A 15848-nucleotide genomic window follows, 5' to 3' on the forward strand; every position below is an offset into this window, starting at 1 on the left:
CTTTGAAGGTAATGTAAAACATTTGCTTCGTTGTAATATTAACAAAATAAACTGTACTGGGGGCAAATATACAAATATAACATGGTTTGAGGATGGACAGTCCATATTAGCTCCCTGAGGTATTGGAAGTTGAGGCGAAGCCGAGGGAACTAGTTGTCAACTTCCAATACCGAGGGGAGCTAATATCGACTATCCACCCAAAATAAACCTTGTTATATTAGTTTTACTATACCTCATACATATTCAGTTGCCAAATGTTCACGTTGCACTATGCACCTCGAGGGCATAAAATATTTGGAGAAACTTGTCCAGCTCACCAGAAGAATATTGCTTAACCTCAGAAAAGTTAAGTTCTTTTGAAATACAGTACTTCCTAAGAGTTTATACGGCATTGTGGACATCTTATATACAGAAGGCATCGTTATTACCACAATATTCTCAAGTTCAGCATCATTAAGATCAGGAAAATGCTAATGAACATTTACATGTGCCGCCATCTTTTCATATGTACAATGTAGCTAGAGGGGTGTTTGCGCCTGCGTACTACACCTGTGCAACAGTTCCACGATTGCTTCGTAATGCGCATGCGTAGTACACTGTCGCACGGGTAACCCGTGCGACAGTCTACTATGCATGCGTATTTACCCTGTGCGTGAATACTCGCGTGCGCACTTGGTAAACAGCAAAATAGCATCAGGCACGTGATAGTGAATGGACCAGTGAGAATTCAGCTCTCGGTCGTGAATATGTATGAGGTATAGTAAGAATTTATAGCAGACATCGTTCCACTGACCTGTTCAATGTTTTGTGTCCAATGGCGCCAGGAAAACAAGGAAAAGGGCCGTTTATTTCAACATATACATGTATGTAGTGAACATTACATGGTACTTAAAAGCATTCTCCTCACTTGGTGAGGCGCCATTATATAAACATGAAAAAAAAACATGAAAATCTGGGGTAATAATATTACAAATATCACATGGTACTTACAGCGTTCTCCTCAGTTGGTTAGGAACCATTAAATACAAGCATGACAATCTGGGGCAATAGTATGACAAATATCACATGGTACAGCATTTTCCTCAGTTGGTGAGGCCCTATTATATCAGCATGACAATCAGAGGTAATATTATTACAAATATCACATGGTACTTACAGCGTTCTCCTCAGTTGGTTAGGAACCATTAAATACAAGCATGACAATCAGGGGCAACAGTATTACAAATATCACATGGTACAGCATTTTCCTCAGTTGGTGAGGCCCTATTATATCAGCAAGACAATCAGAGGTAATATTATTACAAATATACTTACAGCGTTCTCCTCAGTTGGTGAGGCTCCGTTATCAATCAGGACAGACACCACCTCTCTGTGACCCCCGGCAGCCGCCAGATGCAATGCTGTCGAGTCATTGGTCTACAAGGCAACCAATAAGAAGTCAGATCAGTTAGCAGTGCCAATGGAGTATAGTTCTTTTTACGAGACTAGAGGAATCGAGGTGTGACATAGAATGATTGATTTGAAACTAAATTCTAAACAGAGCCAAGTTTTGAAACTATCTTGTGTTGGAGCGTCATTCAGAATAGCTTCTCAGTTGAAATGGACTCTGTGCACACACAATAGATGGCGCTATCTGACCACTTTTGAAAGCTGAAGTGGGAGGGACACATTGCATCTGCGCTCTTGTGTTACATACATCCCGAGGACAGATACACAAAGAGAGAACAACAGATTCTTTGTCGTCCTCAAACGTAAATCTGCATGCTTAGTCAATAGGAACTTGAAGAGAAAAACCCTTATCTGAAGAGGGTGTTCCTAAAGTGACTTCACAGAAACAGCGCCCTCAGTTGTCAGGAAAAGCATGACACATTTTAAAAGTTTGAAAAAGTGCACTTTGCACATTTTTTTTTTTTACCAAAAAGGGATTTCTCATAATTTGATACATTTCAGAGGAATGGCTATTTGCTACATATATGTTCCAGTGCAAAATCATTTCATGAACCCTTTGTACAAATTGATGATTGAGTGCATTTCAGGTCTTACCTTGTTTTTGGTCGTGCAGACTCCTATTTTGTTGAATCTTAACAGTTCCTTGATGACAGCGACGCTACCCTTGGATGCAGCGATGTGCCCGCATGTGGATCCATCCTATAGATGTAAAAAACCAAAAATATAAAGATGGCAATGAACGGAAAGTTTGCGGTAACACCATGTGAATAATATCTCTTTTGAGTTGTGTGGTTCTGAGAAGAACCAGTTGTTATAACTCGACGTTTTGAACAGTTCGCTCTGTTCGTTATCAGGAGACCGCCGGACTGTTGCTGGTGTAGTTCTTTAAGTAGTGGAGGCTTGGATTTTAAACAAAAAGTAATCCTTTGAATGTACTTTTGTGTTCCATTTAACTTTATTTTGTTATCTTCATATTGCCATTTTAAGGGGGGGGGGGGTTTGGTATCTTTTTGGTAATAAAGATTGCAGTACCCATGAAGTAGCTAATACGTCTGCACTCGTAAGCAGAAAGTCTAGGGTTCGAGTCCCACCCGTACAACTTAATACATTTTTGTAAGCTCTCAGGTAGGATTAATACAATACTTATAAAATTACAGTGATACAGGGCAAAACCTAAAATGAGAAGAGGCATGAGTTCCAGTCACGCAGACGTGTTTGCATTTGTTAGCTAGGCCCTGTCAACCCCAAATGTAACGATAATGTCCTCAAAAATTTGTTGCGAAAATTGCGGCGCCACGTTTGTCAATGCTACAAGTGTCACTGATTCGATAGCAGCTTATAAAATCCTTGAAAATTTACTGTGATTGGAAGCGAAATTTTTTTTTTCTCCAGTAATCTGTGAATTTACTTGGGATGTTGGAAACGGAAAAATTTCAGCCCTGACATAATCATTATGTTCATTGGGTGTATCGGCCATTTTGGAAAACATAGCGAACAACTAATGTTTGCCAACATTGTTGGCAAACAGTCAGTTTGCGCAATTGTTGACATGTTTGCCGAATGTTAGCATTATTCGCGTAAGTGCAACGCAACCTCTGGTTCGCTTCAACTTACCGAGTTGGCCATGGTGACTAGCTCCGGTTTGTGCTTGAGAAACAACTTGACGATGTCCGCATGGTCGTTCTTGGCTGCCAGATGCAACGGGGTCTGCCCATGCTGTGGCAAAATAACAAACAAAAATTGTACTTTAGATAACACAGAGATTCTTCAAATCTTGGAACGAGGCAATGGTATTACACTGGACAGAAAACTGGAAGTTTCACAATCTCAAGCAAGTTTGTTAACAGACATGAGACACGTTTGTTAAATGGGTACTGGTATCGTTCATTCTACAAAGGTCTGTCACAAAAATCCATTCCACATGTCACAAGGCTCAGGGATAAATAATCAAAGGACTTTTCATTCATTCATAACTACAAGAATTACAATGACAATTAATCTTAGGTTGAAAAGAGGAATTGACCAGAGTTGGATCTGAACGTGCAACCTGCGGATTGCCGTTCCGGTGCTGTACCAACTGAGCTATCCAGCCTCCATGTTGGCAGTTCCCCAATTTTGTCAATGTCTTTGTTCAAGGGGTGCTATGGGCTCCATGCGCCAACGAAAGAGGGCACCCTTTTATCTAGCAACGACGTCCCATGGGCGGGACATTTAGCTGGTTGACGCGCACCGTTCCTTGTGTGTGACGCACGTACACCAGGGGATTTGTACTAAGTACACGCAGTGGTACAGCCGCGCGTCGAGGCAAAATTGCTGTCAGGCAAGATAGCGTCAGTCGGTCACTCCCAATTGTACTTTCTTTGCCGGTGAGGGGGGTACTTCTGAATGGAGCAGAAAGTCAGCAGCCACAATCTCGAATGCGCAATGTGGCTTGGAATCATGTCCGAAGGTCACAATGCTAACAACACTAAAAATCTTGCAAATTAGGGGAAAAGGCAATCCGGGACAACGAAGACAGGATACGGAAAACTGGAGTTTTAATAATAAAATTGTTCCCAAATTCCTATTAAAATTCCTGACAAAAAAATAATAAAATATACACAGTTAATGTCATGCCATGCTGGGCATTCAAGCATTCTGTATCATTTAACATAATAGGAATTCAACCAGGAGCACTTCAAAGAAGCAAAAAAGAAAGAGGAAAATGAAACAGATTTATCAAGCAGAATCAGGAAGACAGAAAAATATGAAATGAGGATGAGTGGTTGTCATGGTTACTTACGTTGTCAATTCTCATCTAGTTAACAAATAATAGATGAATATGGATGAAAGATTCATAGATGATGGAAAAAGATTCATATATGATGAGTGAATTTAACGAGAAACATGTATTAAAATAAAACGAAAACAGGCTGTGTTTGTCCCATAACTTTAACCCTAACTCCCCAGCATAATTTACTAGGAACCGTACCCATTCTGGCAAATTCCAACACCCACATGGGAAATTGTACACACACACTGTTGGACTTAGTTTCTGGAGGTATGCCAAATCCACTGTAAAAGACCATCTGTTTGGGGGTACTGTACCTATCCCAACAGATTTTAACAAAACCTGCTGTTGATGGGTTGAGTTCGGTTAGGGTTAAAGATGGATTCCCGTGCTATCTTTGGGTTTCATCCCCCCAAAATAGATTCCTTTTCTTAATTGCTGTTTTTCAAACAACAAACGCCATTCACTTTTGAATGAGATATCGACCGAAAAAAATCAACCCAAGTTTAGTTATTGAATTATTACTTTATACATTTTGAATTATTGGCTGCAAGACAATACTTTCGTTCTTGTAGGTAGGCTGGTTCCCGCCCCACAATCAGTATCGATAATGTGTGGACCCGGAGGCAGTCTGTACGCGAATTGGATCTGCTTGCGCCAAAAATAAAAAACTCTTTTATTTTCACAGAGGATTGCAGACGTCAAAAAGGACGGGAAAAAATGAGTTATTTTGGTTGGAATAAAACATACAATTTGAAAAATTATTCAGAGATTGAAAATGAATTTGTTGAAGAGCACGAAAAACACAACTTTAATATTAGATGTAAATGCACATTTCAGCTTATACAAAAGCAAAACAAAAAAAGTACACTGCAATAATGAGCAGCAAAAAGGTAAAGAATTAATTAAAACAATTTTTGAAAACAATGAAAGCTTACTTTTCTTGTGCAAATTTTATATCAGATACAAATGATAACAGTTTGGTCAGATTTCGATGTAAGTTCCGTTCATACTTAGCGAAAAAAACGTGTACATGTATTTGTGGTGAGGTCAAAAATTCATAGTTACTTTTACAATGAGCATGAATGGATATTTGGCTAAAACGAAACATGTTTGCTGTAGATTTTTGGCCCATTAGCACCTGTACTGCATTGTACTACATTGTATTACATTGTATCACATTGTATCAAATGTGTTACATTGTATTACATTGTATCACATTGTATCAAATTGTGTTACATTGTATTACATTGTATTACATTGTCTATGATGTTTGGTGGCTTCTGGCGGTACAGGGAGTAATATGCAGGGTGGTTTAGGGCAGTACAGGGTCTAGTGAGTCAAATAAGTCACAAACAAATGTTCAAAATATGAACTTTTCAAAAATGAAATTTTATACGAATGACATCTGCAATAGAGTGAATGATGACAAGAAGCCGGTGAAATAGAATGATGAAATGATGATGAGCAAGATTTATTTGCATTTTGGATAAATTTCTGTCAGGCTTGTCCAACTTACCATGTCAGTAGCGTTGGAGTCTGCCTTCAATTTCAGCATGGTCTCACAGACTTGGAGTTGACCGCACTGGGCCGCCATGTGAAGTGGTGTCTTCTTTGCCTAGAAATGAAGCATATTTGATGTTAGGAGATGTTCGTTGTGAAAGTCACCAGAGTTGAAACATTCAAACTTCAAAGCATGAAAACTTGACACGTCACAAATTCACATTTGTGTTTGCTCTCATGCAGTGTATGAACGGCCTTTAGAAAGTTCAGTGTCTTCTATGCCTAGAAATGAAGCATATTTGACGTTAGGAGATGTTCGTTGCAAACTTCACCAGAGTTGAAACGTTCAAGCTTCAAAGCATGAAAACTAGACCCGACATCACAAATTCGCATTTGTTTTTGCTCTCGCGTATAAGCCGCCTTTAAAGAGTTCAGAATGGACTTACCAGTGAGAGGGCATCGATGGTAGCATTGTGAGTACCAATCAGCAACTTGACCAGCTCGTTGTGACCGTTCTGTGCTCCTAGGTGCAGCGGCGTGACGCCCAGCTTGGACTTGGCGTTGACGAAGGCTTTATGCCACAGTAGGATGTCTGCATTTTCCTTGTGTCCGTTCTCCGCGGCCAGGTGGAGCGCTGCTTTGCCGTGCTGTTAGATGTGACGACAAACAAACAAACAAACCAACAAACAAATAAAAAAACTCTGAAATGAACTCTACCACCTCTCAGTGGCAGAAACAGCAAAACATCAGGTCTAGTGCTTAGAGTTTGTGATTCATAATTAGGGGGTCTGAATCCCACTGCTGGCTGTACGTTGTGTCCTTGGGCAAGCCACTTTACCCCAACTTGCCTCTTTCCACCCAGGCATATAAATAGGTACCAGCATTAGCTTTGTGATGGACTTGATATACCAGATATTGAAATATTTTGTGTTGTTTGGTTCTGAGGAATACAACATGGTATCATCATCAAACATTGGCCCGATATATTGGTTGCACTAATTCATGGGAATCACATGACATCTTCTCGCCAACGGAAGCCTCAGAGTTCTTGTCTCTCATCAGGCTTCTTCAGACTTGCAAGCTACAAAGCCACGGATGCTTTTATGGGATCTTGGTTTCATTACCAGAAATAATAATAACAAGGTTTCATTTTTTTCAGGACCATCATATACAAACCTCGTCGAAAACATCAACTCTGGCGTTGTTTTGCAGGAGAAGTTTGACAATGTCAACATGGCCTTCTTCACTGGCGACCAAGAGTGGGGACCAGCCATTCTAGTAAACAAAACAAAACCCCCCCAAAAATGTAATTAATAACGTTTACAAAAACTGTCCAAATTGCTCAAGCTTTGAAATTACAGAACACTTGGTCAAATACTGGAGGATAGGGTTGGACGCACAACCAGTTGTGTTATATCCTGTGGCTATTTGAACAAATAAGAAACACTAACTATTGAAAATAGACACAAATGATTGGATGAATACAAGGTCACCCCTAACATTTATAATTATTATTATAAGGTAAGCATCGAGGCTGTTTTATACGTTAAATGAATACAAATCAAATTTTGCATTTTTGCATTTACAACATTCATGGCGAAACTCGGGAGTTGAATTGTGTTCAATGTTTAGCGTTAATACTTCTAGGAAGTAAAACTAAATTTGCCTTACTGCTCACTTTTGTAATTAAGTATGATTTGACTATTAGAATGATGACCAATTATCAAGCTTGCAACTGGGAAAATACACAAAAAGAGGAAATTCCATGCTTTACAAGACGTTATACAGTGCTTTTCAATTTTTATTGGTATAGCGTGAAGTGAAAAAAGAGGAAATCTACTGATCTGAGGAAATGCTGCATGCCTGAATTATTATGTGATCCTAGGTAGGTAGGTTGCCATGATTACCTTGCTCTGCCTGTTGACCGCCAGCTGTGTCCTGTTAGGTCCGAGGTGGTTCACCATTTTAATCATGATGTCGTTATTGCCGGCTCTAGCGCAGTAGTGAAGCGAGGACTCTTGGGTCTGAATGGACGTGCACAGAACATTGAATTATATTTCATATTAAAGTCTTGTTCCCCGTGACCTTCAGAAAATTAAATTGTTTTCTATTTAACAAAAATTTCAACACATCTGCACCCCTCTAAAAAATGTTTTTTGTTTAAGGCGCAAACAGATCCACTTTGCAAGCAGACTGGCTCCCAGTCCGTACATTATCGATGCTGATTGTGGGGTGGGAACCAGCCCACCCCGCAGGAATGGAATTGTTGTCTGACAGCCAATAATTTGAAACTGTAAAGTTATATAATTCAAAACTAAACATGGGCAGATTTTTTTAAGGTCGATGTCTCATTCGAAAGTGGATAACTTATATATTTATTTCTAGGAAAATAGGAATTGTTTTTTCTATCTTTCAAGGTGAAACTCAAAAAATAGCATGGGGAACGCATCTTTATAGACCTTTCTTTTGTTTGTAAACATTTGTTTGTAAACATTTGTTTGTAAACATTGAGAGCCATTCTGTATGGGCTACCGCAAGGATATGAATTTAAGCTGAGGTTGGCAACAGATTTTGCAAAAAAATGCATATCAACACAGTCATAAAGTAAGAAAGGGGCAGTTTCAGGCCAAGATTATTACACTGTATTTTTTTTAAACGGGGTGATGTAAATCCAATTAGGTTTTGCCCTTCACCGACGTATAGACACTGTATACTCAGTGTGTTACCTTCCGAGTGAAAGTTGGAAAAAATCACTCGGGTGGGACTCGAAACCCACGTACATCAGATTCAAACCAGCCAACCGATCCCGTTAGCGCGGTGGTTGAGTGGTAAGACATCTGCACTAGAAAGCAGGAGGTCGCGGGTTCGAGTCCCACCCGAGTGATTTTTTTCCAACTTTCACTCGGGAGGTAACACACTGAGTATACAGTGATAATACGTCGGTGAAGGGCAAAACCTAATTTGATTTGCGATACGTACCAGTTTGGTTATGAGGTTGATATCTGCATCATACTTCAGTAATAGCTCCATAATGTCGGTGTCCTCCCCAGAGTAGTGGATCATCTGTTTAGTGATTTCAGCTGCATAGTGAAGTGGCGTTTCCCCTTCCTGAAAGATAGAAAAAGATGGACAAGGTTTCAGAAATCGAATGACTACAGGGTGTCCCCCCAAAAAGTTGTGCAAGCAGATATCCTTTAATTTCTCTGTTTAGCATGAGTATGTCATCTTGATGGAACATATTAATTATACTCTTGTGTATATAAAAACCAGAGATCTAACAGATTGTAAAAAAGCTATGGGTATTTCACCCATTTCGATGGGATTTCACAGTTAGTGATATCAGTGCATCAGATTGTCATTGGCCTTTTCCCTCTGATGTAAATAAAGTTAACTGTGTAAATCCCATCCCATTGGAATGGGTGAAAAACCCATAGCCTTTTTATAATCTGTTAGATCTCTGGTTTGCATGAACGGATTTCCAAGGCATTTTCACTGATACACAAGAGTATAATTAATATGCTCCATCCAGATGAAATACTCATGTTAAGCACTTTTTGAGAAATTAAAGGATATCTGCTTGCACAAATTTTGTTTTGGGACACCCTGTATAACAATAAATTTAGGAAGTGTACACTGATGTCATTGAAATCTTGCCTGCCATTCAGGTAATGTACACTGATGTCACTGAAATCTTGCCTGCCACTTCCTGCATGGAGTCAATTGGGGGCAGCAGACTTGGTTCTTGTACTCACCATGCTTTGCTCATTGACTGCCATGACGGCGTCCAGACGTGACATTTCATTGTGCAGGAATTGTATGATCTCCTTGACGATGGGATAATGCGAACGCCGGACAGCGATGTGAAGAGGATTCTCACCAGACTGGTATAAAAAAAAGACAGAAAACCTCAAATTATTCTAAATATTTCTTTCAAATACGCAACATGTCTCCTAACAATAGGCCAGTTCGGTATATCGATGAAGTAGTCTATGTCAAAGATAATTTGGAAAATCGCTGACGTGATGATACGCGGTGTTACGTGGGCGCCCATTCTGCTTATAATTGACCTATCGCCATTTGCGAGTTATCCACGCCCCTTAGACAACCCTATGGAGTTTTTGTACACTAAGTTTTGTTTGTCTCAGATTTTGTGCGTTCCGCGTCCATTTTTATATCATGTAATTGGACAATATTTCACAAGCGGCGTTGACGCGATTCTAATGCGATTCTACCGCGATAGGTCAATTTACATGCGAGCGTCGTGCGCCCGTCTCCATGCGCATTCAGGCGCCTGAGACCCATATCATTGTGCGCATGCGCAGTTGAAATACCAAATTGGTTTATTAAGCTTGATTTTTAATAACTTTGAAGTTGTATCCAATGATGTTCCTTTTTCACCAAAATACAATTCAATAGTGTGACTCTGTTGGACTTTTGGAGAACAACTTAGACAAGAGGATTTCGAAAAGAGGATTTTTACTGAGGAAAAACTCTATGTATGTTCCAATCACAAGTCAAATCACAAGTCCATCACAAGTCAAATCATAAGTCAATCACAACTCAAGTTACAAGCCCATCGCAAGTCAAATTAGAATCAAATCACAGTTAATCACATGTTTATCACAAGTCCATAACAAGTCAAATCATAAGTCAGATCATAAGTCAATCACAAGTCAAGTTACAAGCCCATCACAAGTAAAATTAGAATTCAAATCACAGTCAATCACATGTCTATCACAAATCCATCACAAGTCAGATAACAAGTCAATCACAAGTCTGTAACAAGTCAAATCACAAGTCAAATCATAAGTCAAATCACAAGTCAAATCATGAGTCAATCACAAGTCAAATCACAAGTTAAATCATAAAATTAAATCACAAGTCAAATCACAAGTTAATAACAAGTCAAATCACAAGTCGATTCACAAGCCCATCATACAAATGTACCTCAAATCACAAGTCCATCACAGGTACTGTTGCAAGTAAAGGGTGACAATTGTCAAACTATGTGCACTGCCTTCGAACAGCCCGTCACTTGCGACTGCAAGACTTATGACTAACTTGAGATTGACTTCTGAGGACTTGATAACTCGCGTACGTTGTGTAAGATTTGTATTTGTTACCTTTGATTGGCATACAGGATCCCCTCCTTCTTCTAGCAATGCCTGCATCATCAACAAGTGACCGTGTCTAGCTGCAGTGTGCATGGCCGTCTCACCGTTCTGGAGTAAAAAAATAAATAAAAAGTCACTAGACAACAAATGATTTACAGGGCACATGAAGTGAATTCTTCTGAGGAAAATATTTTGTGCAACATTCTACTTCTCTTAAATGCATGAACCATCGCCATTTCATAATCTGGGCTTTATTTTCAGCGCCGTTTTCACCACATACCACAAAGATGCAGTAGTGTAGGAATACCTTGCAACAATTTTAACATGTCTCCCCAAATCCAAGAAATCATGCGTCTGAAAAAGTGTCAATGTTTTTTTTTACCACCCTGTACATCAAAGACTTTTCCAAGTCCTTACCCCCATGGCTGCATTGACATCAGCTCCACTCTTGAGCAGCATCTCCGCCACTTTCTCCCCTTCCTTGATACGAGCTGCAATGTGAAGGGGCGTTTCCTCAGCCTACAAAAAAGGGAGAAATGATACATCATGAATGTGTAGAGTTGGCTCGTACCCACTGCTTTTAATACCCAAGGTTTCTGATAAGCAGGCTCAATATGTACATTCACACAAACTTGAGTGAAATGTACCCATTGCGAGTTGCCTGCTGATACGTGTATGACCAATGCACAAACAGTCAATGCATGTAAGTGCAACTTCAATGAAATCTGAAACAGCTGCAGAAAGATAACCCGCTGCAGCGAGAGGGCGCTATCACGACCAACCAACATCCCCCATTGTCAGAAGCAACCTCTAGGCCAATTCGTATTGGCTGTGTAATGCGTGCGCACACCTGTTTGGCCTAATATATGCAGTGCGCAATTCAAAAAATTCATAGTAGTTCCGAAGCAAACTCTCAAATTTCTTAAAGTACAATAAAAGATGCAGCAAGACCTTTGTGCAACTTCACTTGTCAGCTCTTTTGTTAGGAGTAGTATCTGTGGAACTGAAAATGTACCGTAATTGCCTGCACAAGTCGGGCATGCCCACTAGTTTCCCCCATTTTTCCGGGGGAGATTTCAGTAGATACCCAAGACGTTGCTACTGACAAGTCCTTGGGTGATATTGGTTGGTCGTGATAGCGCCCTCTCGCGCCAGCGGGTTATTGTGGCGGTGGGTTATCGTGTATCAAACCATGCAACATCTAGCACCGATACTAATTCAACACAGCAGTGGGTACCGCAACCAATGAACTAAAGATAAATGAAGCTAACACACAACTGACCTTGCCTCCTTTGAGTTGGACCTGGGCACCGTGACCCAGTAATGTCTGTACAACCAGGGGTTTGCAATGCTGTACTGCTATGTGTAACGCTGTGTAGTTATCCTGCAAGAAAAAACACACATGAAAAAGGTTTCAAGATTAGTCATATTAAAGGCCAATGACATAACTTTTATTTTGGAACATATTTTGTGCAATTATCTCCTCTTTTTTGCATGAAAACTACTTTACATCCCTTTTTAGTTCATCTTATAAAAAAAAAATCCATGCTTTTCCTGACAAAATGAGCACGGAAAACACTGTTCCGTTTAGGAGTTTTCAAATCAAAGTGTGAACCCAAAATTTGGTTATTGAAAACATTTGTGAGAAAACTCTAATCATTGGCCTACTGTCATGCGCTAAAACAACGACGATTCATCAAAGACAAGAAAATTTACGACAGCAAAGTATCCAAAATTCAAATTTTGGTGCAACTTTTGCTCATGAATGTGGAAACTGCATTAGCATAAAAACCAAAAAGGCACCAAAATGCCCTTAAAAATGGCAAAAAGAAAATTGAAAATTAGGTTAAATAGGACACAAATACAAGGAATGTATACAAAAAAAATACATTGTAAACATGTTTATTTATACTTTAATTGTGGTAAACACTGCATTATTTTTGAAGATTTCTATATATTTGAAGCAATCTCCAACATCCAAAATTAAATCATGGGAGATTCAGCCATTAAAAAAAATATAACTTAAACCTATTAAAGACAATACTAGAAAAGAGACCTCGGATAAATATCCATACCTTTGTCTTGGCGTCGACCAGTGCTCCCTTCTGCAGTAATGACTTGACTACAGCCACGTGACCACGCTTCGCTGCTGCATGGAGACACACTGCACCAGCCTGGCAATTAACAGACACAATAACGGCTCATTACATTGTAATTCACAGACAATACACGATAATTACTGCTCATATTAACGGTTCAAGGACGTCTTCGGCACAAACAAAGTGTGCCAAAAAAAGAAGAAAAAGCGCAACATGCAGGAAACAAATAATGAAAAGTGTTTAAAGGGAATCTACAATATTTATTTCGCTGCAATTTTCAGAAATAAATGGATTTGGAGGATTAGTGTGTCAGTGTTTCCCCTGGCTAATGAACTGAGCGAGGTGGTAAAAATTCAAATTGATGATTGAAACAAAATGTACGCAGTCTGCAACTGAAAAGAATGCAGCGCTCACAAAAATGCGCGATGATTCCATCTACCCATCCAAATTGTGAGTTCTTGATACATAGAGATCAAGGAAAAGGCTCATAAATTACACCAAATGAAAATTTTTTTGATTAGTATTTCCTTTATTGCAAATGTTCCCAGTGAGGTGGTGATATTGGCAAAAATTGATCAAGGTGGTCACTGAAAGTAGCGAGGTGGGCCTCCTCACGTTTGAATGGGCAGGGGAAACACTGTAGTGTGTTGTAGCAAAATATTGTTAAAATGACTTGTTTCACGTTTTGGGCTTGTAGATGCTGAAAAATACTTAGAAAACCTATCACGTTCTTGTAGTCTGGTTCCCTGACCCCACTAAAGATGACCAGCGTTCCCTAACAATCCAGTAAGGTATTTTGTGATAATTTGATCATTTCGTTTTTTGTTGTATCTTCTCTTGAATGTTTTTTTTCTTCAATGAAATTATATATTACATTCAAGCCTGATTATTTCTCAATCCACTCCTTTTTACCCCATTCCATTTGGGTCCCTAGATCCAATAATACAATCAATTAAGTGAAAGGGCGTACATTTTACTTGGGCCACTCTCACCTCGACATGCTGAATCTGGGTTAAGCACTGAGTAGGCATTGAAGTTAGTGACATCACAGGTGAGAGTGGCCCAAGTAAAATGTACACCCTTTCATTTAATTGATGGTATTTCTGGATCTAGCGACCCAAATGGAATGGGGTAAAAAGGAGTGGATTGAGAAATACTTGTAGTCAGGCTTAAATGTAATATTTAATTTCACTGAAAAAAACAACACAGTTTTAATTGTTTGTTTTCTGAATGTTGCACTATTTTGGGCCCACGCTGTATTAACGGTTCAAGGACGTCGTTACATACAGTGTACATGAGTACATACTCTCCCCATGCTATTTTTGAGTTTCACCCCCAAAAGGTGTTGTTTTTAAATTGACATTTTTCTAGGAACTAAAAAACGTTAATCGGCTTTGAATGAGACATCAAACAAAATAAATATCCACCCATGTTTAGTTACAAAAAATTACCTTAAAAATGGTGGATTATTTGGGACCCAACAATAATTCAATTGTATATTTTTTGTGCATTATGGGTGCAAAACCGACCCCCCAAAAATTGTATTTTCAGAGGGTTGAAGATGTCCAAAATAGAAACAAAATTGTTTTTCCATTCAAACAAAATTTACAAATTGAAAATTTGTTAAGAGACGAAAAAGTTGAACAGCTGGAAGAGGGCAACAAAGCTTTGTATTAAAAATATTAAACCCACATAGCAATAATAAATTGGTAAAAAAATATTTAAAAAAATTAAAAAAAACCCAGAGAAAATGAATATAATTATGTACATGTACAGTGGAATCCGGTGACCAGAATGAGAAGCTTTTACTGTGGTGGTGTCACGCTCACGCGCATGTGCCCAGAGTGCCTGTGTACGACCTGAGCGCGACTCGCGCAAGCTTTGCGCCACTGCAGAGAATGACTGCCGCCGGATTTGTCTATACATGAATGATATTTGCAATTAACCCCTTTTAAGAGCAAGTTTGAAGCTTCCAGTTGCAAAATATTGATGACTTTGAGACAAACTACAGTTTGAAGAGAAAGCGATCTGGCTTTCCGGTAGATCTTTGAAATGGGAGATGCAACTCTTAAATATTTGATCATTTAATTCGTAATGGATGCAACACACACCAATTTAATTCCTTTGCTGTCGCCTGGCGGATGTATAAATCTTCTTTCAATAATTCAGGTTTTTAAGGAAACAAATTACGTTGTGATGTTCATTTATCTGGCAATTCTTTACAAAGGGAACACAATTGAACAAAAAAAAAAGAATTGACAAAAAAATTATAAGCCGATCATTACCTCCTGAAATATTATGACCTGTCGTCATGGAAACCGTAATTAATATCATGCACAATTGATGCCTGCTTTTCAGGTGGAAAGAGATAATTGAGTGGTTGTATTAATCTCCAATGAGCTACTGTCAATTTGTCAGTATCACAATGGGCTGCTAATAAAGCCACAACGAGGGCTAATCACATCAGGCCATGGCCTACAAAAATTCATTCTTCGTCAACACGTTTTCGTATAAGTGTGCACAAACTGCTGCATCTGTGCATTGGAATAATGTACATTTACATGCACATGTACATTTACATGTACATTGAAGTAAAGTGTCCTGCCTAAGGACTTGAGATGTACATACACAATGCATACATGTACCGGTATGCAATGTTTCTTGTGGGATAAAGGAACAAACAGAAAGTAATAATATGGACAACCGACCTCAAATGTCTGTCTTATTGAAATTTACATGTAGATGTTCCAGAAGGAAAAACACTATGGAGTTTGAGATTTTAATAGAAAAAGAGAAAAACAAAGGTAGGAAACAAAGGTTTTCTTAAAAAAAACATGTACCGTTATGTGTGTTTGCAGTGACTGCGTTGTGGGGAAGTTTTATTGTCGGCGAAATCAGGACTTTTATTGTCCT

The 15848-nt window shown here is 39.1% G+C and overlaps 1 protein-coding gene across 1 annotated transcript in view; it reads right to left on the minus strand.

Moving 5' to 3' along the window:
• Positions 1-15848, minus strand: part of LOC119721417 (serine/threonine-protein phosphatase 6 regulatory ankyrin repeat subunit B-like) — a 71829-nt gene that overhangs the window by 14679 nt on the left and 41302 nt on the right. The window contains 13 exon segments of the mRNA XM_038191496.1: positions 1315-1416; positions 2044-2148; positions 3064-3165; positions 5739-5837; positions 6169-6369; positions 6899-6997; positions 7630-7746; positions 8702-8830; positions 9475-9603; positions 10846-10944; positions 11254-11355; positions 12119-12220; positions 12912-13010. Coding sequence (XP_038047424.1) covers positions 1315-1416; positions 2044-2148; positions 3064-3165; positions 5739-5837; positions 6169-6369; positions 6899-6997; positions 7630-7746; positions 8702-8830; positions 9475-9603; positions 10846-10944; positions 11254-11355; positions 12119-12220; positions 12912-13010 — 1485 coding nt within the window.

Source organism: Patiria miniata, unplaced genomic scaffold, assembly GCF_015706575.1.
Source record: "Patiria miniata isolate m_02_andy unplaced genomic scaffold, ASM1570657v1 HiC_scaffold_13, whole genome shotgun sequence".
NCBI classification, from domain to species: Eukaryota; Metazoa; Echinodermata; class Asteroidea; order Valvatida; family Asterinidae; genus Patiria; species Patiria miniata.